General features: G+C 42.9%; 1 protein-coding gene across 8 annotated transcripts in view; it reads right to left on the reverse strand.

Moving 5' to 3' along the window:
• Window positions 1–200: 200 nt before the first annotated feature.
• Window positions 201–21,405, reverse strand: part of SIDT2 (SID1 transmembrane family member 2) — a 37,917-nt gene continuing 16,712 nt past the window's right edge. The window contains exons 8-30 of one of the 8 annotated variants that reach the window (XR_011856426.1): window positions 21,323–21,405; window positions 21,179–21,244; window positions 20,942–21,035; window positions 19,710–19,768; window positions 19,014–19,025; window positions 15,936–15,986; window positions 15,679–15,756; window positions 14,116–14,175; window positions 12,419–12,537; window positions 10,390–10,463; window positions 9,720–9,786; window positions 9,565–9,638; window positions 9,288–9,411; window positions 9,069–9,186; window positions 7,979–8,115; window positions 7,428–7,536; window positions 7,271–7,347; window positions 6,170–6,216; window positions 5,593–5,698; window positions 5,400–5,510; window positions 4,007–4,120; window positions 1,825–3,777; window positions 201–1,676 (exon numbers count right to left, since the gene is read on the reverse strand). The exon at window positions 21,323–21,405 is cut by the window's right edge and continues 17 nt beyond it. Coding sequence is in view for 7 of the 8 variants with exons in the window: in XM_072155730.1 (XP_072011831.1) it covers window positions 3,715–3,777; window positions 4,007–4,120; window positions 5,400–5,510; window positions 5,593–5,698; window positions 6,170–6,216; window positions 7,271–7,347; window positions 7,428–7,536; window positions 7,979–8,115; window positions 9,069–9,186; window positions 9,288–9,411; window positions 9,565–9,638; window positions 9,720–9,786; window positions 10,390–10,463; window positions 12,419–12,537; window positions 14,116–14,175; window positions 15,679–15,756; window positions 15,936–15,986; window positions 19,014–19,025; window positions 19,710–19,768; window positions 20,942–21,035; window positions 21,179–21,244; window positions 21,323–21,405 (1,843 nt within the window). In the remaining variant the exon portion in view is untranslated. Of the gene's footprint in view, window positions 3,778–4,006; window positions 4,121–5,399; window positions 5,511–5,592; window positions 5,699–6,169; window positions 6,217–7,270; window positions 7,348–7,427; window positions 7,537–7,978; window positions 8,116–9,068; window positions 9,187–9,287; window positions 9,412–9,564; window positions 9,639–9,719; window positions 9,787–10,389; window positions 10,464–12,418; window positions 12,538–14,115; window positions 14,176–15,678; window positions 15,757–15,935; window positions 15,987–19,013; window positions 19,026–19,709; window positions 19,769–20,941; window positions 21,036–21,178; window positions 21,245–21,322 lie in introns of all 8 variants that reach the window. The other 7 variants (XM_072155731.1, XM_072155730.1, XM_072155733.1 and 4 more) reach the window with 7 other exon arrangements.

A 21,405-nucleotide genomic window follows, 5' to 3' on the forward strand; every position in this document is an offset into this window, starting at 1 on the left:
CACAAAATGCTTCTGTTTGTTCGTCGAAACCAATCAGAGCTCAGCTTTCATTTTCCCATGGAAGATTATTAAATAACAGCTGAGCTCGGATTGGTTGCAATGAACAACTGGAAGAGACATGAGCTCAGACACTTATGACTAATCCCCCAAATTGTTCCTTACAAGACGTGTACACAGTTTAAAGTAAGTACAGACAGAGACAAATTTTCCTTTTTTATATAATTTTTTTGCCTTTTTATTACAGCAGTATAAAATCAACATGGAAAAAAAAAAATCTGGTTAAGACAATAGCAGCGCCGGGGACAAGAGGAGGTTCATGTGCTTTTAGGTTTGAGTACAGATCTAGGGTCACGGCTACTCACATTCTACTGACAAAAACACCATTAAATACAGTAAAACCTGAATTTTATTTCATTTGGCTGCAACATAATCTGCATCGCTATAAATCTGTCCAGCATGTAAATATTCAATATATACGTCCCTTCATATAGACCACCCATCATCTTCCCAGTAAACGGTCACATCTACTGACCAGTCGATTAAAAAAAAATTGCATTGTGCCGTTTCTCGTCCTAGAAATTTATAAAATTGACAGTTGGAGGCGTGTCTCTGCATAATCAGAATACTATCCAATCATTGGTGACTGTGTACATAGACACACCCCATTGTTACTGGGCGTCTCTGACCTTCCTCATAGGTGTAATTTCACATCTTCAAAGAACAAGGAACATCTCTGTTTCAGGAATTGGTTGTTGGATCTACTCAAGGAGATGAATGCTCCAAGGTGGACAACTCCTTTAAATGTTACTTGTCAGCAGGGGCTATAAGAGTTTGTAAAAAACGGGGAACATCTTTGTAAATGTACCAATTACAAAGAGCTCTTCTGGAAGAAACCAAATTCTATGTTCACTGTTGTCGCAGGAGCAGGCTAATAAATCCCTAGAAAACGGGATCGGTTGGGGGTTCATATTACATTCTTATATTCTTGGTGGTCAGTAGAACTGAAGGAGTTAAAAGTAACTTACCTGGTGGTTACCAATTAAACTTCTGCTAGTATAGAGCAGTATAATACTTAAAGGAAACCTACCATTTGATTTGATGCATTATGAAGCAAACTTACCTTGAGATTGCTGTAGCTACACTGATGCAGGATCATATCTTGGTTAATCCCTGAGCTGAGGGGTTTCGCTGATAAAACAGAGATAACATTATGATAATTAAGCTCTGTGGCTTCTAGATCTGCTCTGGTGCTTGCTTTGCCGCTTCTCATAGCAGGAGAGTTTTTCTCCCTTCCTGCCAGACAGAATAATCAATTGCTGCACCATCCCCCAGCTGCTGTGTATGAGTGATCCAGCTCAGGTTGATTAGCGCTTGACTAGTCATACATTATTTAGCAGCCATTTTAATTCCAAGCTCCCGTGTAATGTGTAAGGCAGTCTGTCCCAGCTTTCCCAATGTCCCGAATGGCATAATTGTTTTTTCAGCAAAACCACTCAGCTCCGGGATTAACCAAAATATTATCCTGCATCAGTGTAGCTACAGCATTCTCAAGGTATGTTTGCTTCCTAATGCATCAATTCAAACGAATAGGTTACCTTTAAGAATAATATTCCTGGTGGTCAAGAGCATGAAGCGATTACTGATAATATCCCTGGTGGTCTCAGGTAATATGGAGGCTACAGATAATATCCCTACTGGTAAATAAAGAGATTACTGATAATATCCCTGGTGGTCTGTGATAATATGGAGGCTACAGATAATATCCCTACTGGTAAATAAAGAGATTACTGATAATATCCCTGGTGGTCTGTGATAATATGGTGCCTACAGATAATATCCCTACTGGTTTAGGGCAGTGTAGAGGTTACTGATAATATTGCAGGCTGTCTATGACATGTAATGATTACAGATTATATCCCTGGTGGTCTGAAGAAATCTAGGACATTCCTGGTGGCCTAGGACATGAAGAGGTTACTGATAATATCAATAATGGTCTAGGGTTATGTTGAGGTAAATGATAATATCACTGGTAATCTAAGGCTACTAATAAAGGTTACTAATGATATCCCTGGTGGTCTAGGGGTAGAAGATGTAGAAGATCATTGGTGGTCTAAATCTGATTATATTCCTACTGATCAGTATGTAAGTTACTGACAATATAGGGCAACGTAGAGGTTATGGATAATATCACTGGACGTTTAGGGTTGTGAAGGTTTATAAGGGGTTTTGGGGTCCCTCTAGTGAGTGCGCAGAACCAGGCTTTATAGGAACCCATCTTATGTAAAATTATGCTCTTCACCCTTTCTTGGCATCTTCCAAGTGTGATAAACCATTGCTACTATTACTGTTAATTTTATGAATAGTTGCCATTTTTAACAACAAATCACAGCTCTAGATTAGTGAATTTTTGGTAAAAATCGGTAACATCATTTGTCCTCAGTGGAGGATGTTTGTGCAAGTAACCGGGAATATTACAATGTGTAAAAATCTTGAGGATACATCACTGAGGTATTGGTTCTGTACTGTTAGGTGGGAGGTGCCAAGATGTCCACTATCCCAGGACCGCCCACTTGACAGTAGAGAGTCCGATTAGCATAATATTAAATGCCAAAATGAACGTCCCTGGTGGGAGCTGAAGAAAACATTCCAGCTGAGCCCGAAATCAGGGGAGCGACACCTACTAATAGTGAAAGGTCCTCTTTAAAGAGATCCATTTGGCATTCCAGTAACAGCGCCACCCGCATACATAGGCTGGTATTGCAGATCTGTAGAGAGTAGGGAACAGCTGCAATATCACTGACACTATGTGGCGCCATTGCTGGACCCTTTTATCTTTTCTGTAGAGAAGAAGCGACATGGTGGAGGCACAGTAACAACTTTGGGCGCAAGGCTCCATTACAACATCACAAGTAACAATAGTGAATGCGGCCGAATAATCGGAACCTACGCGGTTTTTGGTTGCACTTCACACATCGTACGCCGACATAGACCTCCAAGTAAGTTGTGTTTACGACTACTCACTTACTGTGGATTGGGTGTTGCAAACCCAAAATCATGCAGCAAAATTGCAGTTTCGAAAAATTGTTTTGGCCACAAAACCAAAGCCCTAAATCTATAGCAGATGTGTGGATATTCTCTTATCCGTCCATTACATTAATGATGTCATCTACATCCGTGGGACATTACTTCCCTGTACTTTTGGCGATATGGGGTAACTTGTGTGATTTTTGCACGTGACACATACGATTCTGCTCTGTAAATGATCCGACAAATGCTGTGGAATTCATCCTCATTATGTGAATGCAGCCACCACAACACAAACTTAAGTAAAAGTTGGCAACGAGGGAAAAAAACTGCCTTGACCTGGGTGTCTCCTGATCGTGGATATCCAGCAGTAGGTCGATCATCCAAATTCATCTACACGATCCCAGCTCTGCAGCATAAAGCCATATAATGGCCGAGAGTCGGGAACCACAGGAAGCTCAGTTTTGGCAACAGGAAACACAACACTGCCACCCTGTGGCCAAAGCACAAAGTACAATGTCAGACCAGAATGTCCTGGCATAAATCAGTGGCACATCCCAATATTTGAGCTACAGTTTTTCCCCCCGAAGCAATCCGGGTAACTGGACGGATAATTCTCCAGGACGGCTTCATTTCTGTCTGAGGTGACAGCTCAGACCTATAATCCATTGCTAGTAATAGCCAACCGTTTCAGAAGACATAGATCTTGTCTCTCTGTACGTCATCCAGATCATCATCCAGACAAAGCAACACCTGGAAACGGGAAAAAAAAATAGCTTTTCAATGGTAATGGACGTAATGGACACTGCGGTCACTGCAGATGGCCCATATTATAAGTAATGCAGGTTCTGAAGGGGGCGGAGCATGTCCGATCTTTGTATGCTATAAATGGGTCATGCCCCTCCCATCAGACCCCGCAATAAGCATAACAGGTTAACACCAAAAGAGCGTCCCTTTAGGATTCCTGGATAAGAGAACTTACCAGAAATGAACCAAACATTGCAATGGAGGAAAGGAAATGCCAAATATCATGGTCATCGAAGAATCCAAGTAAGATGCAATCTCTGTTGTGTTCTCGAGATTCAGCTGGAGTTTTCTGAATATAAGAAGAGATAAAAATCAAAATGTAACAATCACGACAGTGAATCAAAATTATGTCATCATAATGGAAGTCTGAACCGAATAACGGGTTCCAGGTTGTCATGTGAGACTACACACAAAAATCAAGCCCTCACACAAGTCTGTCACTGAATATGAATTATTTGGATACACCGCGAATTGTTGTATGAAACACAAATTGATAAAGGTTACCACACAACTCACAAAAATCAAGGAGCCATTATTATTGATGGATGATAGACAAAACATGACATGTAGCACAAAATTTCATCTAAAAATGCAACCTATCACATACAAAACAAGCCTTAAAAGGAAGTTTACCATCAAGATCAATCATGATATATCAGGGACACTTACTCTTAGGATCCAGTGACTGTGGTAATCTTATTTTTGTTATTCATGACCTTCTTTCTAAAATCAACTTGTAAAAATATGCTAATGAGCCTGAAGGGCTCCAGGGGTGTTAACAGAGTCCCTCTGTGCTCTAGCTTCACAGGCTGTTACAGTGCAAGGAGCACTAATACCCTCCCACTATGTGAGATTACAGTGCAAAGGGGAGGGGAAGACAGTGTAGCAGTCTGTGAATATAAAGCACGGAAGGGCTCTAGGAACCTCCCCAGTAACCCTGCAAGCTCATTGGCACAATTTTAAGAGTTGATTTAAGGAAGGAAGGAGGACATGGATAACAAATATAAGATTACCACAGTCATGGTGCCTGGGTCTATGAGTGTCCACAGTTTATCCATGCTCGATTTTGATGGTAGATTTAGTTTTGGAAAGATTACTGTGGTACCACATTTTTCAGATAAAAAAAAAAACAAAAAAATAAAAACAAACAAAAAAAAAATATATCGAACTACACCGAGAATAAGTCCTCGCAAGATTTTTCCGTTTTTCCAGTGAAGGACTGAAATAAGAGCTGTACCCCCAAAATAAACCCTACAGATGAATGTCTACATATTTTAATCCATAGCACCTAGAATCAAAGTTCTGGTATCATTTTAAAGAGTAGAAACTCCCCTTTAATATAACACAATTTGGACTGTGATTTTCATATACAACTCCCTCTACCAACTTATCAGTGCATCTAGGAACACAATCCTAACGGAAGATTAAAGGGGAATTTCTCCTCTGTAAAATGACACCAGAATATATGGCACAGAGCAAAAAGTAATTTAAGACCCAGTCTTTTTTTTTTAGGAGAAGCACAGGTAGATGAGCCTGGGGGCTCTACACAACACGACTTTCCGTCTTACCTGCCAGGTACTCAGTCCTTGAAAGAAGAAGAACAGCGCAAAACCCCAGACCACAGATGTGCAGGCGATGCAGAGCAATGGAAGGGGAAGGATCCTTTCTCCACTGCGGAGCTAATTATACAAAACATTGTAATTCCGGACAATATATTGGAGAACAAAGTCAGGAAATGAGACTAGATCTCTCACATCTCACCTTCATGATGATGTAGAAAGCAAAGTAAAGCAGCAGGTTGCAGATTCCAATGGCGAGAAGGTAAGAGGCAAAATCATTTGGTCGTACGATAAGGCCATAAGCTGCCCTGAAGAAAGAGGGGATACAGGTCTCCTCAATAAAAACCTCTTTAGGGTCCATAAAGTCAATGAGGGAGATTTATCATAAGTCTCTTAGAGCAGACATGTGCTAGTTGCTCATGGCAACCAATCAGACTTCAGCTTTCACTTTCCCACAGCTGTTTATAAAATTACAGCTGAGCTCTGATTGGTTTCCATGGACAACTAGAACAGTTTTACCTCAGAAACTTGATGATAAATCTCCCCAAATGTGTCCAATACCTAGACCGTGTGAACTTAGCCTTTGGGAGTCTACACACGTGGCAGATCATCACAGTGGATTGAGCTGTACCATTTTATGCATATTGTAGCATTTTAAGCCACACCCCCTTGTCAAATTAGATACAAAAAGTGTCTTCTAAAACAGAATCTACAGTAAAATACATGTACTTGTAGATTGATTCTTTAGGAATTCTTTTGGACGGTATAGAAATACTTACAGAGACCAATTTATGATATTCCCCATCACGAGCAGCACCATGCGGTCCTGGAAGAATCGTAGTCCGGGTCAATGAGGGATGTAAATTTAATAGGGAAAATTCAGGGAAGAGATAAAGAAGGAATTTAGTAGGTGTGAGAGTTATCCTGGCCATACACTTCAGATCGTTGAGGGTTTTCGTTAACTATCACTCTCAACGCTTTCACACAAGGCCAATTAAGCAAGTTATTTCAATGGCGAAAGGGGAGTGGCCAAAGCCATCAACCCGAGGGGCTGGAATAACTTTTATCGGACAAATTTATTAAATTTATCAGATCTTGGACTCCTCTGACATCAAACATAGTAAGCACACAGCTAGCCCTCCCACATATGATACAACCTGTTCAGGAATCGGCAGGGTCGGTTGCCCTCTCTCCCATATGTATGGGCATGGTTTTGGATGGCGTTATTATTATTATTATTATAATTCCTTTATATAGCGCACACAGATTACACAGCACTGCACAGAGTTTGCCAAATCAGTCCCTGTCCCCTATGGGGCTCATAATCTAAACAACCTACCAGTGTGTTTTGTAGTGTGGGGGGAAACCAGAGGACCTGGAAAAAACCCACGCAAACACTGTTTTTTTCTCCCGGCTACGGAACGGTGCTGCACATGCTCCAGTATAGCGTCGTGCGCCCATTGGAGTCTGAAGGGGGTGCATATGCGTCGACCTTATGTCCCCCATAAGGTCGTGTGAATGTAATGATTATCCATAGAGAGAAAGGCAAAGGGAGGACTACTAAAAGGAGGTAAGTGACCGCCACTGCATGTTGCCTCCAATTTTAGAGGCTTTACACAATGCGTTTTAATGCTTTTATTAACACTTTATTGTCCTAGAGCTATATAATCTCTTCCGCCTTTGTATTTTGGCTGTGAGACGTAGAATAGAGACAAGACTCCTACTGGAGATGTGCGTATATAAAAAGACTTCCCAGCCACTTACCCTCACATACCAGACTATAATATATAGAGAGAAAAGAAATCATATATGATATGATATAACAACCTACACCTATAGATATACCTACACTAAGATTTATATAAATGGAAAGTACTCACCACATACATAGGAGGGCTACACTGCCTCACACAGTCCGTGTACAGGACCTGCAGGATACGCCGCAAGATCCCAGAGTCTAGTGGTAAAGAAATAAAGGAATGCGATCAGGACCCCTAGGAAATTATTTCCCCTCCTCTTTAACCCTCGGACCGTTACCTAGTCTCCAGCGGCCCATATAATACAGCTGAGTGCTCAAGACCAGAGTAAAGACTATGTGGATCACAGAGAAGACAATCCAGAAAATCATATTTCCTTTCCCAAAAACCTAGGGAAGAAAAAAAATTAGAAAGGAGTAAAAAAAATAACAATGGTAATAGATTCTAGAGTAAACTACTGGACGACCATGTAACGTATATAGAAAAGTTTTGTGCTGACGTTATTGATGAAAGATCCCACTGAATTTCAACAGACCAGACTTATCTTCTCAGAAGAGAGAAGTCACTAAAGTAGCCGAGTCCAGTTCAATTTAATAACTGCAATACCAAGCACGGCCACTATACGACGTGTGGCAGTGTGCTAGGAAAGGAGTAGTTGGCTGCAGCGTTTGTCCAGATGTTGATTTGCGGTGGTCTGACACCCAGTACTATCTGGCATTGATGTATATGAGGTCACCAATATTCTAGGCTACTGCCATAGATTTCACAATTGGAATTTTTACACTGATCAATAGACTTCAGATATATGAAAACCCTATAACATTCACTTACCACACCAAGGACGGAGAAAAAGATGACAATGGCCAGGCAAGCGTAGGCACTGTATGCACTGGCATTAATATCCGGGTGCCTCTTCTGATACAACTTCAACATGCACAATCCAGCAATCATATACATGAAGGAGGTATCTATAACACGCAAGAAACAAAAGGACATGAGTGGAGGGGTGTGTTAAAGGGAACCTGTCAGTTAAACTGACCCAGAGTAATTAAACATATCTCTGAAACTTGCTATTATACAGCAGAACAACTATCCCTATATTGTTATTCCCCATACCTGAAAAGTTCCATAGTCAGTTTGTAAAGTTGACTCCCCATTTATGCATAATAACAAATGTAATCTTTATTTAAATAGTGTCATCATATTCTGTAGCGTTTTACAAAGTTTCATGTTCTTCCAGCTCAGCCAGGCCCCCAGCTTCCCAATAGACAAGGGGCTTGCTTTCTGTTCAGCTGAGCCAACTCAGCTCTGCTACATCATTCATAAGCCTGGTCAAGAGAATTCCTGAGGGAGAGGTGAATGGGGGGGGTTGAAAGAGATACTGGCTATATGTGACTAGCTGAGGAGAAATCAGCTCCCCCTCCCCGGGAGTTCTCTTCAGCGAGAGAGGTGCAGCTGAGAAGGAAGAAAGTGAATATAATCGGAGACCGCACAGAAGAAAGACCATGATCGAACTCACATTTGCAAAGATGGAGAGTCACCTTTACAAACGGACTGCAGAACTTTTCAGGCATGGGGAATAACAATATAGGGATAGTTGTACTGGTGTATGATAGCAGTTTTCAAAGATATGTTTAATTCCTATGGATTAGGCATCATGCACCTGTTAGTATGAGCAGATGTATGCCGCAAGCCTGGTGGAGAAAAAGGGGGTGAGCGCTGATCACCCCTCCCCTCTCCATGAGGAGCTGCGCAGCCACTGTGGATATCTGAGCAGGAATAGGACCAGCCCCATCTTTTGTGGTGCCGTTTTGACTGCCATTTGCGGACGTGTGCACGGAGCCTTGGTTTAAGTGACAGTTTCCCTTCATGAGACAGATTTAGAAGATGGTGGCAAGTAGTAGTAATAAGTAATACTTACCAAACTGGAAGTTGGTATAATTTGGGCACACATGGTAACATGCACTGAGCAGGCCTTCCATCATCAGGGCAGTGCCCATGGCGTAGAATAGACCAAAGTGTTTAGGGATCCCACATTCCTGGTTACAATAGAATATTAGATATGAAATATAATGTATACATGAATGTACATATCATTACCCAGGGTGCACCACAGACCACACACAGGGCTCGTCCTTACCTCCATCTGTCCCTTGGTGTATATGCGGATGTGGTTATGACGGAGTTCTCTCTGGAGCACAATGATGAGAAAGAGTAACCCCAACATGATGTAGCCCAGGTTACTAAGAATGTTGTTAAAAGCGCTGGAAAAAGGGAATATCAAAAATATAAAAAACATAAAATATACATACATTATACATACATCACACATAGGGAAAAAAGGGCCATCTGGTTTGTGTATTGCAGAATTTGCCCTAATTTCTGCACCAAAATCCACTGCAAAAAGATTTACGTACCTCAAGGATCCCAGAGGATGAGCACATAAGAAGTTGTAATAGCAAATGTCCTGATTTCCCGTTACATTCACCACCTAGAGACAAGAGAAGGAACGGGATAAGTCTAGATACAAACATCACAGGGCAGGTAGAGATCTGCTTCTGTATCTCCTCACCGTTTGGTAAGTTATAACAAGTTGTACGACCGGCAAGGCATAGAACACTGCGATAGTGGAGATGTTCCTGCAAAGGGAATCCAATATGTCAGGTATGTGCAGATATGAAGATCAAGTCTAATCATATTTACACCCCCACCGCAGTATCGGACTGGAGGACCTAGGACCCCACCAGTGAAATAGATTCTGACGCCTATTTACACTAGGGCTTCCCCTCTCATCTCCTCCTCATATTGTGCACCCCCCCTCATATGGTGTCCGCCCCCATCTCCCCCGCATATTGTGGCCCCCACTCTCATCCCCCCCTTTAATATAATAATAATAATAATAATAATAATAATAATAATAATAATAATTCCTTTATTTATATAGTGCACACAGATTACGCAGCGCTGCACAAAGCTTGTCAAATTGGTCCCTGTCCCCAATGGGGCTCACAATCTAATCAACCTACCAGTATGTTTTGGAGTGTGGGAGGAAACCGGAGGACCCAGAGGAAACCCACGCAAACATGGAGAGAACATACAAAAACTCTTTGCAGATGTTGACTTGGGTGGGAAACGAACCCAGGACACCAGCACTGCAAGGCAGATGCGCTACTCACTCAGCCACTGTGCCCGCTAATATTGTGGCCCCCCTCCTCTCATCTCCTGATGTAGCTTTTGCTTACCAAAAATAGATTTGGTACTTTTTTCTCATCACCCGCTTGTCTTTCCTTGCCAGATCAGCAACACATAAATATTTCTGAAAAACACAAAACGTATCCACCATTATACTTCATCAAGAACAAGTTCAGATGAGGATTGAGGCCCACAGGCCATCACCCACAGGCCATACCTGGCAGTGACTGGACCACAATGATGTCCTTATATATTCTGGGAGATTCTACATTATACATCACTTTGAATGCTGCAAACAAATTGCCCATAAGGAGTCGAGAAGGCGGAGAAGAGAGTCATGTTAGGATGTCCCCTCTTGGAGCAAATGAGGTCTTCTAGTCCAGATACATCATCACAAGATAGAGGTAGCTAGAGGTCGCATACAAAAGATGTACTAGATCAGTGATGGCGAACCTTTTGGAGGCAGAGTGCCCAAGCTGCAACCAAAACCCATTTATATGTCGCAAAGTGCCAACATGACAATTTAAGCAGTAACTTATTGATCCCTGCTCTATCACAGGTTTCAATCGTATTGGTGTCCTGAGTTCACCAATACAATAGAAAGATGGGGAAAATTGGATTGTAGCTTCTCTCCAGGGTTCCCTGAAGAGGAAGAATCAGGGGACCCAGAGCAGGAGTTCAAATAACAACCCATCTCTATCTCGCTCCTCCTGTAGAAGGATGTTGCTTTAAAATGGCGCTGAGCATGGCGCATCCTGGGCTGTATTGGACCACAGGAGAAAGCCTTGACTCCTATCTGGCAAACTCTGTGTTGGGGTGAAGGCCTGGGTGCCCACAGAAAGGGCTCCAAGTGCCACCTCTGGCACCCGTGCCATAGGTTCGCCACCACTGTACTAGACCAATGGGACATTATTTAACATCTTGTTATGCTCTTCTTTCCTCCGCCCCCAAGACTCCTTACAGGCCTTTTTTTTACAACTCTTTTTACGTTCTCTCCCAGAATAAAAGAAGGATATCACTGTGATCCGGTCACTGCCTACAGATTGGAGGAAGTTTGTGGATTTTAAAGGAACACTCAAGTCAGAGCGAATTCATTGAATACATGGTGCAGGTCCTGAAGGCAGGACTCCTTTTTATTGTATTCCTAGAACCTGGAGTCCTGCTCCACCCTTCACAAGGTATAATACAATGAATCAGCCGTGACTGGAGTGTTCCTTTAATCCTCATGACAGCTTCCCCTTAAAATCAGTTTTTAAAAAATGTTCACACATTATACACCATTTCCCTTCTGGACTTCAAATGTAACTATTTTTTCAGCTCCATTAAAGTGGTTTGCCTATGAAAGTGCTCAAATTTTAATCCCCTAGTGATGTTTACACAATAAATATCATATTTAACCCCCTTACTTTACAATTTTACTCTGTTATTGCTGTTTTAGCTCCTATCACTCAGTGATGGTCAGTGTAAGATTCCAGAGTGTGGGTGGGGCCTCTCTAACCAGACACTTCATGATTCCTCTGTGCTATGAGATGCTGTGAGCAGACAATGTACTTAGGATTATCAGGGTACAGGTTTATCTAAATTTTTATTTAACTTCAAAACATTCACTAGTATCTGACACACAGAACAAGAGAGATGAGACAGATCATAGATGAGAGAACCAGGAGATGGAAAGAAAACACAATGACACTCTCAGCTCTACTAAATTACCTATAACACACACGGTGAGCTCTGCTATATGCCTCCCTCCCCTGGATAAAGACCTGTAGCTTGTAGAGTAAGCCTCTGCAGATTTCATGCCCACAAGCAGCAGTGTCTTTGTCTGAGCTGGTAATGCAAGGGGGGGAGGGGGCCAAGGGCAACCAAAATTGTATACATTCGGACTGATAGAGACAGGATAGAATTGTATCTGTGAAATGCTGCATTTTTGTTAATAATAGTGAATTAGATAATGTGTTATTTTGTGATCCTGAGTAATTTTAAGAATCTTGTCCTCGTGGAATACCCCTTTAATTTTTTTTTTTTCAGTTTTCCTTGTTCTGGTATTGTCCTTCCCTATCGCTGTCACATTTAGTTTACCTTTGTCCTGATCACATTCTTATCGGACTCTATGTCGGTCAGCGTGTCGTAATCGTCTTCTTCAACAGAGCTCAAAGACTCCAACCGTGGACGAGACACCAAGTTCTCAAGAGATTTGTCTGCAGAGAAGAGAAAAGTAGGAAACCAATTGTAACTACAGACTTTAAGAAAACTACTGCAAGGTGGTGAATATACTATAATCTCCTACATATATGCCCCTATCAATGGAAAATTCAAAGCAATGTGAAATATACTGGTAACACAGGTTACTCCAATATTGGACCATTGCTTACTACTAGCTGTAACTCGGTGTAAAGGTAATGGATGGTCCTATTGTTGGAATATGTGGCAGTAATTATGGAAGTTTTTTCCCAGCTTTGTAGGTCAGTTGAACCCCCCTTGAGATTTGAGAATAGGGGTCACTTTATCCACCACCTCTATTGTATAGGGTTCACTGTATAATGCTCGGCAGTCCCTGACAGTGCCATAGAGGCAAAGGGAGCATCAGTTCCCCTACATGACCATTGCTACACATGGCGACTGGCCATATTCTCTATATTGTATATTATCAGGTCTTTATAACTGAACAATATATAGTACAATGTTGCTATTAGAAATTAGAACACAAATTAATGAAAATTATTAAAAGTATTAATTGAAAGTCAAATTTTAAAACCTTGAGAACGTGATGTGATACAACTAAGTAGTCATTGTGGTAGACACTTTGACACTTATGAGGCATGGGGACAATTTGGCAGATTTGACCTCCTCCATTGCACTAGTTGTAACAAATGACCCCTAAAATTTCTGGAAGTGATTACTGGATAACACATTGGATTGGGCAATCTCTAATGAGAAGGCAGAGGCAGTCATAGAAATAGAAAAATAAGCGTTATTTTAAAGGAATTCTTCTAGGAACGATGTGCAATTTCATCCTTCTGTTATTCCTCCTGTAAATGTATGACACTATGGGGCAGATTTACTTACCCGGTCCGTTCGCGATCCAGCGGCGCGTTCTCTGCGGTGGATTCGGGTCCGGCCGGGATTCATCAAAGCAGTTCCTCCGACGTCCACCAGGTGGCGCTGCTGCGCTGAAGTCCGCTGGAATGCCTCGAAATACACCGGCCTACCCAGGATGAAGGTGAGTGAAATTTTCGCGACACAATTTTTTTTTTTTTTTAAATGCGGCGGTTTTTCCGAATACATTGGGTTTTCGTTCGGCCACGCCCCCCGATTTCTGTCGCGTGCATACCGGCGTCGATGCGCTAAAATCCGATCGCGTGCGCCAAAAACCCGGGGCAATTCAGGTACAATCGGCGCAAATCGGAAATATTCGGGTAACACGTCGGGAAAACGCGAATCGGGCCCTTAGTAAATGACCCCCTATGTGTGTTACTAGTCGGGGGGTTCACCACAGAGTCTGACATTGTAGCATGTGAGATGACAGCGCAGCAGTACATCCCGTTAGCCAGAGAAATTGTACCACCCAGTTGTCAATTTCTTCTTTAATTTCCATGAGGAATAACAGAGGATCAGCACAATACAAAGTACTAAGAAAAGACACTCCGGAATATTCAGGACATCCCAGACATCCGCCACGGCCTCCCGCTAAACCCAGAACTGCCTCTGCTATTCCTTTAGAGATTGGGACAAGTTTTTATTAGGTAAAGAAACTTTGTGTAATCCTTCTGCAATACCGAATGAGTTCATAGGCCGCGGGAGAGCGAACGGGTAGCGGCGCTTGAACTGCTCCTGACCTTAAAAATGAGAAATGATGTGTTAGATAAACAAAGAAGAAAAAAAACTTCCTATAATATGTTATAATCTCTAGGAATCTGGATGCTGCCCTTAGATCCTGGAGAGGATAATCCGTGTTTACGGAACAAAGTGCTAAGAAAGAAATCACAAAAGATTATGGGGACGGCATTTCTAAAAATGAGGATGTAGAGAACTATGTCCAAAGACTTGAATGTGACTGGGTCCATTTTTGCGATTCCCCCAGTAGTCATCCCCCAGTAGGACCGATCCACAGGAAAGGTCGTACAAAGAGATGAGCTAATTAAATTAGAGCAAGTGGAATTTCATCAAGAACTTGAAAAATTAGATTCTGCATGAAACGGAATTTCCCGGCCATGGACCTTGCGGAGTCCTTAGCGGCATTTCCTGGTGATTTGTCCTGATGATGATGGAAAACCTGCCAAGAGCGGAAGTAACACAGAGAAGGCCGCCCTTCCGTAGAGCCCTTACTCTACCTGGAGGGACAGGCAATGCTGGTGGAGAACCGGAGCCGCAGTTCTCAGGGGAGTGTCCACCAGGGAGCGCCCTTCTTGGAAATCTGGAAGCAGGAGGAACCATCCCCCCCCCCCCCCCAAATGGCAGAGGTGGAACTCTCTGCAGGCACTTAGGCCTTCACCCCAGCACAGATTTGCCAGACAGGACTCAAGGCCTCCGTCTGCGGTCCAAGACAGCACTGTACAAGGCACGTCCTGGGCTATTTCAAAGTGAGACATCTTTGGCTATTTTGGAAACTGAGATCCGCTGACCCCTTTTCCTCATCCAGGCTGACTGGAAAGTGTGCAGCGCATGCATGGTCACGCTCTGTTCAACCCTATTGGGTCAAGACTGTGGTAGCGGTGAGAATATAGAGTTGAATGGAGAGAGGCCATACATGCCTGGCTGCAAGTAGGTGGTAGATGGACCTCTGTTCCTGAGTATGGACATCCCCAGACTTAGGACCAGTGCCAGAGCAACTTCCTCCTTTAAATTTTCCTCCTGTCTGCTTTCAGGTTCCTATAGTCGGTTATGCAGATTTTTAAAAATGTCAGCATTCTGAATCATTTCAGTACTTTACAAAAGTTTATTTCACATTACGGCAAGTCCCTAGGAGGTAGGGGGGAGCTGCAGCCTGTGTCAGTCTCCTATCCTCCACACTTCCAGTCATGTGCATTTAGCAGGCAGGGGAGGGAGGAATGGTGTGGAGTACAGGAAGAATGCATGAGGAGACACAGGCAGCAGCTGCCCCATGCCGCACGCTGCTGGCAGGAAGCCAGGTAATGTGAAATTAAGTTTTATAAATTAATGAAACAAAATGATTCAGTATACTGACAAAGGAATTTTAAAATCATCATAACAGACTATAGGAACCTGTCAGCAGATAAAAATGACATTCTGGTGACAAATTCGCCTTCAGTCAAACAATATTATTTCCATAGACAAACATTTATAACTTTCATTATAACGTATATTGTCAGATCTATTACCTGTGTAACTGTAAGTGGCCTCGGCTGATGACATCAGACTTTCTGTACCATCGGGGCTCGCAACCGAACTGTTCTCTGCTACACAATGAGAAATACAATTGAAGAATATTGGGCAAAACATAATGGCAGAATACAAGGAAATAAACTATAGGGAGAAATTCTGACATCACGAAGATATACAGTTTTTCAACTCAGGCACAGTTTGCTGTAAAGTTTACGCTCAGTTTACTTTTAAACCAGCAATGTTGTTTACTTACCTATGGAGCCATAGCCACAGCCATCGTATCTCTGATCCATAGAAGACTTCCCTGAAAACAGAGGCACATTAGTAAATGAGAAATGTATAGAGGGAGGGAAATGCTGCAAAGTGGTTTATAGGATATACAAGCTGTGATTTAGGTACACACTAGAAAGTTTTGGTTAGATTAATAACCACCAGAGAACATTTTATTATTGACTGAATGGTTATCATAATTTTAAGAATGTAAAGCTACCGGTAATAGAAATTTATTGCCTAATGTATAATACTAGCAAAATACATGCCAAGTTAGATCGTGATGCTGCCAAAACATCTGCTTTTATAGAAGTGGTCACACTTGCTGATTATCAAATGCTCTAGTAAAAAGTCATAAATAGATGGTATAACCTTATTTTAATTGGATGTACAATTTATTGACTAGTAGAATATCCATTCCCCAACAACTATTCCTTCTGTAGCTCCCATGCACCCTCAGGTCAGCCAAGTGTGCATGTGTTCCTAATAGGACATCAAGGTGCAGAAAATATTACTGCTGATGGTAAGACAGGCTACAGTTATAAGGTAGAAGATAATAGTGAAGCCTCCCTTGCTGTATACTTATGGTCTCTTACAACCTTTTGTAGAATAAAACAAGAGAATTTCAATTTGCTCACAGCAGGCAGGAAGTGCTACGTTTTAGACATGTTATATGCAGCAGGTTGAGGGTATGTCCACATGGTATTAAAATTTGTTGGCATTTTAGTGTCAATGCACAATATTACAGATTGTTGCGGTGTATATGCCTTCTACAGCTGCTATATTTTACCCTACAATATCTACAGAAAACCCCAAAGACTGACAACGACTCCTTCAGCCCTTCTCTGACCTCTTCTTATCATATAGGACGATTTATGACCGATACACAGTACAACTCATCAGCTTATAAGAATATGCACCGCTTGGCTATTCAATGGCGACATGCAGCTGACTGTATAGTGGAAAACATAGCATCTGCAGATGCCAGACAGAGCTGAATTTTTAAAGGAAACCTACCATTTGCTTTTATACATTATGTACCGTATATACTCGAGTATAAGCCGACCCGAGTATAAGCCGAGCCCCCTAATTTTACCACTAAATACTGGGAAAACCTATTGACTCGAGTATAAGCCGAGGGTGGGAAATGCATTGGTCACAGCCTCCCCAGTATATAGCCATCCAGCCCCTGCTCCAGTGTATATAGCCATCCAGCCCCTGCCCCAGTGTATATAGCCAGCCAGACCCTGCCCCAGTGTATATAGCCAGCCAGACCCTGCCCCAGTGTATATAGCCAGCCAGCCCCTGCCCCAGTGTATATAGCCAGCCCGCCCCTGCCCCAGTGTATATAGCCAGCCCCTGCCCCAGTGTATATAGCCAGCCAGCCCCTGCCCCAGTGTATATAGCCAGCCAGACCCTGCCCCAGTGTATATAGCCTGCCAGCCCCTGCCCCAGTGTATATAGCCTGCCAGCCCCTGCCCCAGTGTATATAGCCTGCCAGCCCCTGCCCCAGTGTATATAGCCTGCCAGCCCCTGCCCCAGTGCATATAGCCTGCCAGCCCCTGCCCCAGTGCATATAGCCTGCCAGCCCCTGCCCCAGTGCATATAGCCTGCCAGCCCCTGCCCCAGTGCATATAGCCTGCCAGCCCCTGCCCCAGTGCATATAGCCTGCCAGCCCCTGCCCCAGTGCATATAGCCTGCCAGCCCCTGCCCCAGTGCATATAGCCTGCCAGCCCCTGCCCCAGTGCATATAGCCTGCCAGCCCCTGCCCCAGTGCATATAGCCTGCCAGCCCCTGCCCCAGTGCATATAGCCTGCCAGCCCCTGCCCCAGTGCATATAGCCTGCCAGCCCCTGCCCCAGTGCATATAGCCTGCCAGCCCCTGCCCCAGTGCATATAGCCTGCCAGCCCCTGCCCCAGTGCATATAGCCTGCCAGCCCCTGCCCCAGTGTATGTAGCCTGCCAGCCCCTGCCCCAGTGTATATAGCCTGCCAGCCCCTGCCGGACAGATCGCACAGAAGATATACAGGGGTCGCCGGAAAGGTGAGTTTAGATATATTTATTTTTTTGACTCGAGTATAAGCCAAGTTTGGGTTTTTCAGCACATTTTTTGTGCTGAAAAACTAGGCTTATACTCGAGTATATAAGGTATGTTTTAAACATACATACCTTGAGAATGTTGTAGCTACACTGAAACATATCATGTTTAATCCCTGAGCTGAGTGGTTTTGCTGAAAAAACATTTATAAAATTATGATAATGAGGCTCTGTCACTCCTGTGGGTGCCCCTGCACTCTCCTCTTACCCTAATTATGCACTGCTCTAGCCTTGTCCTGTCCAGCATAAGCCTAAAATACGTCACAGTGCTGCCCCTGACAGGCAGAAGTAATCAATCGCTGCACTATCCCCCCAGCTGCTGTGTATGAGTCATCCAGTTCAGGTCGATTAGTCCTGTCTGGACAGCTCAGGAAGCTCCATCTAATGTGTTTATGTACAGCAGCCATACTGCAACCAGCTTTCCCAACGTCCTGAATTTTATAATGAGTTTTTATAATATGTTTTTTTCCGCAAAAGCACTCAGTACAGGGATTAAACAAGATATGTTTCTGCATCAGTGTCGCTACAGCATTCTCAAGGTATGTTAGGTTTTTATTAAAGGAAATCTACCATTTTTTTTTTTTGCATTATGAACCAGTTTTCTTTTTTACTGCGTCAAACTCGCACAATTTCTACAATAATTTAGCCTTGGACCCATGAGAAAACCCCAGTGGATATTTGTTCAGTTCCTCCCATGTGGACGGACCCGGATTATTCATGTAGCAGTAAACAATTTGAGAAAAAGTTAGAGGGTTTAGTATAATGTTAGTGGATATTTATACTGTTAGATGAAGTCCAACCTTAGATACAAGATAAACCAGGGTAGATGTGAGGGTATTAATATCACACATGACAACACAATGTCACCCACACACAGTCACACTGGCTGGTGCGGGGATGTGCCAGGTATAGTATAAGACATGCAGATCTACCCACACACTACTGAGGCCCCCACAGTGGCTTACCGAGCAGAGACGCTGGAAACGATAAAAGCAGAAAAACACATTGTTAACCTACAGTGATACAACAAGCCAATACACAAATACAACAATTAACCTAAAACACTAATACATCACTCCAAAGAGTGTCTGTCACTTCCCCAGATCTTTGTAGACATTTACATTGTGCTGTTTCTCTGTTATTACTCCTGGCATTGAATAAATAGTCAACTGAGTGTTACCATTCATCAAAATGGGCTTGTCCCTACACAAAAGGATACTGACAGTACCGATTAGACGGTATCAGACTGTGGAAACGCCCACCAATGGTTACACCCAATTTTATTTTACAAATTGGCCGTGTAAATAGTGAGGAATGGGAAGCCTAAAACCTTAGTTTAACAAAAATAGATTCAAGTAGGAAACTATATTCAACTGTAGGCAGAGCTTATATTATAAAATAACAAAACAAAAAACCCCCCAAAAAAACCCCACACATATACTTCTTTTAAAAGACTACAGACATCACCACACTTGGGGAAGGGGGTGGCTATTTCCCCATGACCACGACTTATTCTCCTATTCATAGTGTCTCATCAGTGCAGGTCTGACTGCAGTGCTCCCCCCACCTCTCCAGCGCACACCCCCGTATGCTAGTATGAATGAAGCCTAAGGCGTCTAACCCCATGAAACATCCAAGCGATGGGAGCCGGTGTAGATCACCTGTTTCGTCGTTTAGGGTTCCTACAGAATGAAGCAATCCGCCTTCTTTCTTGTTCTTTCTGTTGAAGGAAGAAGATACATAAAACATGACAATTCTGTAAATAAAAAAAAATTATTCCATTATTTATATAGTGCTTACAGATTTACTCAGCGCTACACAGGGCTAACCAAATTGTTCCCTGTCCCCATGTAAATTCACAAATTTCATTACAGCAAGAAATCGATCCCATGCAAAGTATGACGATAGATGAACATAAGGTGACTGATAATCAGGCGTAAGTACTGCAAGAAGTAAATAATTAATACATCCCTTTAAAAACAAAGCAAAAAACAAAACCATTAACCCCATTGAACGTAGTCTCGTCAGGTAGGGTATAAATGCACGTTCTCACCGGTTTAATGGAAAATAAAACAGAATTCCTTGGATCATACAGAAATACAATGTAAGGACTTACTGTCTTCCTGTGTGGCTACCCTATAAACTGTTACAGTGTCAGAGATACAGCTTGGCCGGGAGTCCTTGCAACAGATTTCTGTATGATGCAAGGACTCCCGTCCTATGCAATGGGGCACATTTACTTACCCGGTCCTGCGGAGTTCACAAAAGTGCATTGTCCGTGTATAATGTCCTGTGCCGCAATTCACTAAGATCGTGCATGTCCTGCATGTGACGCTTCCCCGCTCAGGTCCGCCGGAGTTCACCTTCTTCCTGGTGCATGTGAGTGCTTGTCTTGCGACTCAATTTGAATCTTAAATCCTGCGTTCAGTCCGAATCAGTCGGATCGTCCAACGGCACGCCCCCTGATATCTGCCGCATGAAAGCAATCTTAGTGAATTTGCAGCACAGTGCATTATTGTTGGACAACGCACTTTCGGTGAACTCTGTCGGACGGGTAAGTAAATGTGCCCCAAAAACTTTCTAAGTAGAAAGGGAATAATCGGCACTCGCTTCACTTTTTGGAGAATCTTCCAATTCAAGCTTTATTCCATTATAAAACTGTACAGACAACACAGCACATTTGAAAGCTACAGTTTCTTAATCATGATCAAACCGTTGTAGCGTTGAAACGCGTTGATTATTGCTGCACTGTTTGTAGGTTTTTTATTAAAGCTTGAATTGGACGATTCTCAGAGGTGTGAAGCTAGTGCCTTTATTCCCCTTCTACTTACAATATTCTCTCTCATGGTTCATACATGATAATTGCAGCAGGACCTTATATACATATCCTCACCTCCACTGCTCCCAGCAGTATACAAGAAGCGCAAACAGGTAGAAGGACAGGAACACTCCTAAACCGAAGAGCATCCCGCCGACATAGGTGATCTCTGAGGGAGGAAACAGGCAGCAGGTGAGAAAGCAGCATTTCACTTCTCCCGTATCCCAGGCTGCATAGAGCACACGGGGAACATCCAGTAACATATCAGGAGGTTACGCCTAGGAGTATGTACACACGCCAAAAACTACATACTGCTGATGGCGGGGGTGACCAGGACTTCCAGGGTCTTCTGACGATCTCCATGCTCCACTGGGGTATCTGAAGCGAAAATCATAAATTTTAGTGAAATAAATGTGTGCATAGGCGGATGACCAAAGCAGTAAATTATGAGAGTACCTGGATTTAATGGATAATAAGGCAGACCCCCACCACACGCCTCATCCTCGGTCTTTACAACCACCACAACATAGAAACCACCT

Source organism: Engystomops pustulosus, chromosome 6 (genome assembly GCF_040894005.1).
Source record: "Engystomops pustulosus chromosome 6, aEngPut4.maternal, whole genome shotgun sequence".
NCBI lineage: Eukaryota > Metazoa > Chordata > Amphibia > Anura > Leptodactylidae > Engystomops > Engystomops pustulosus.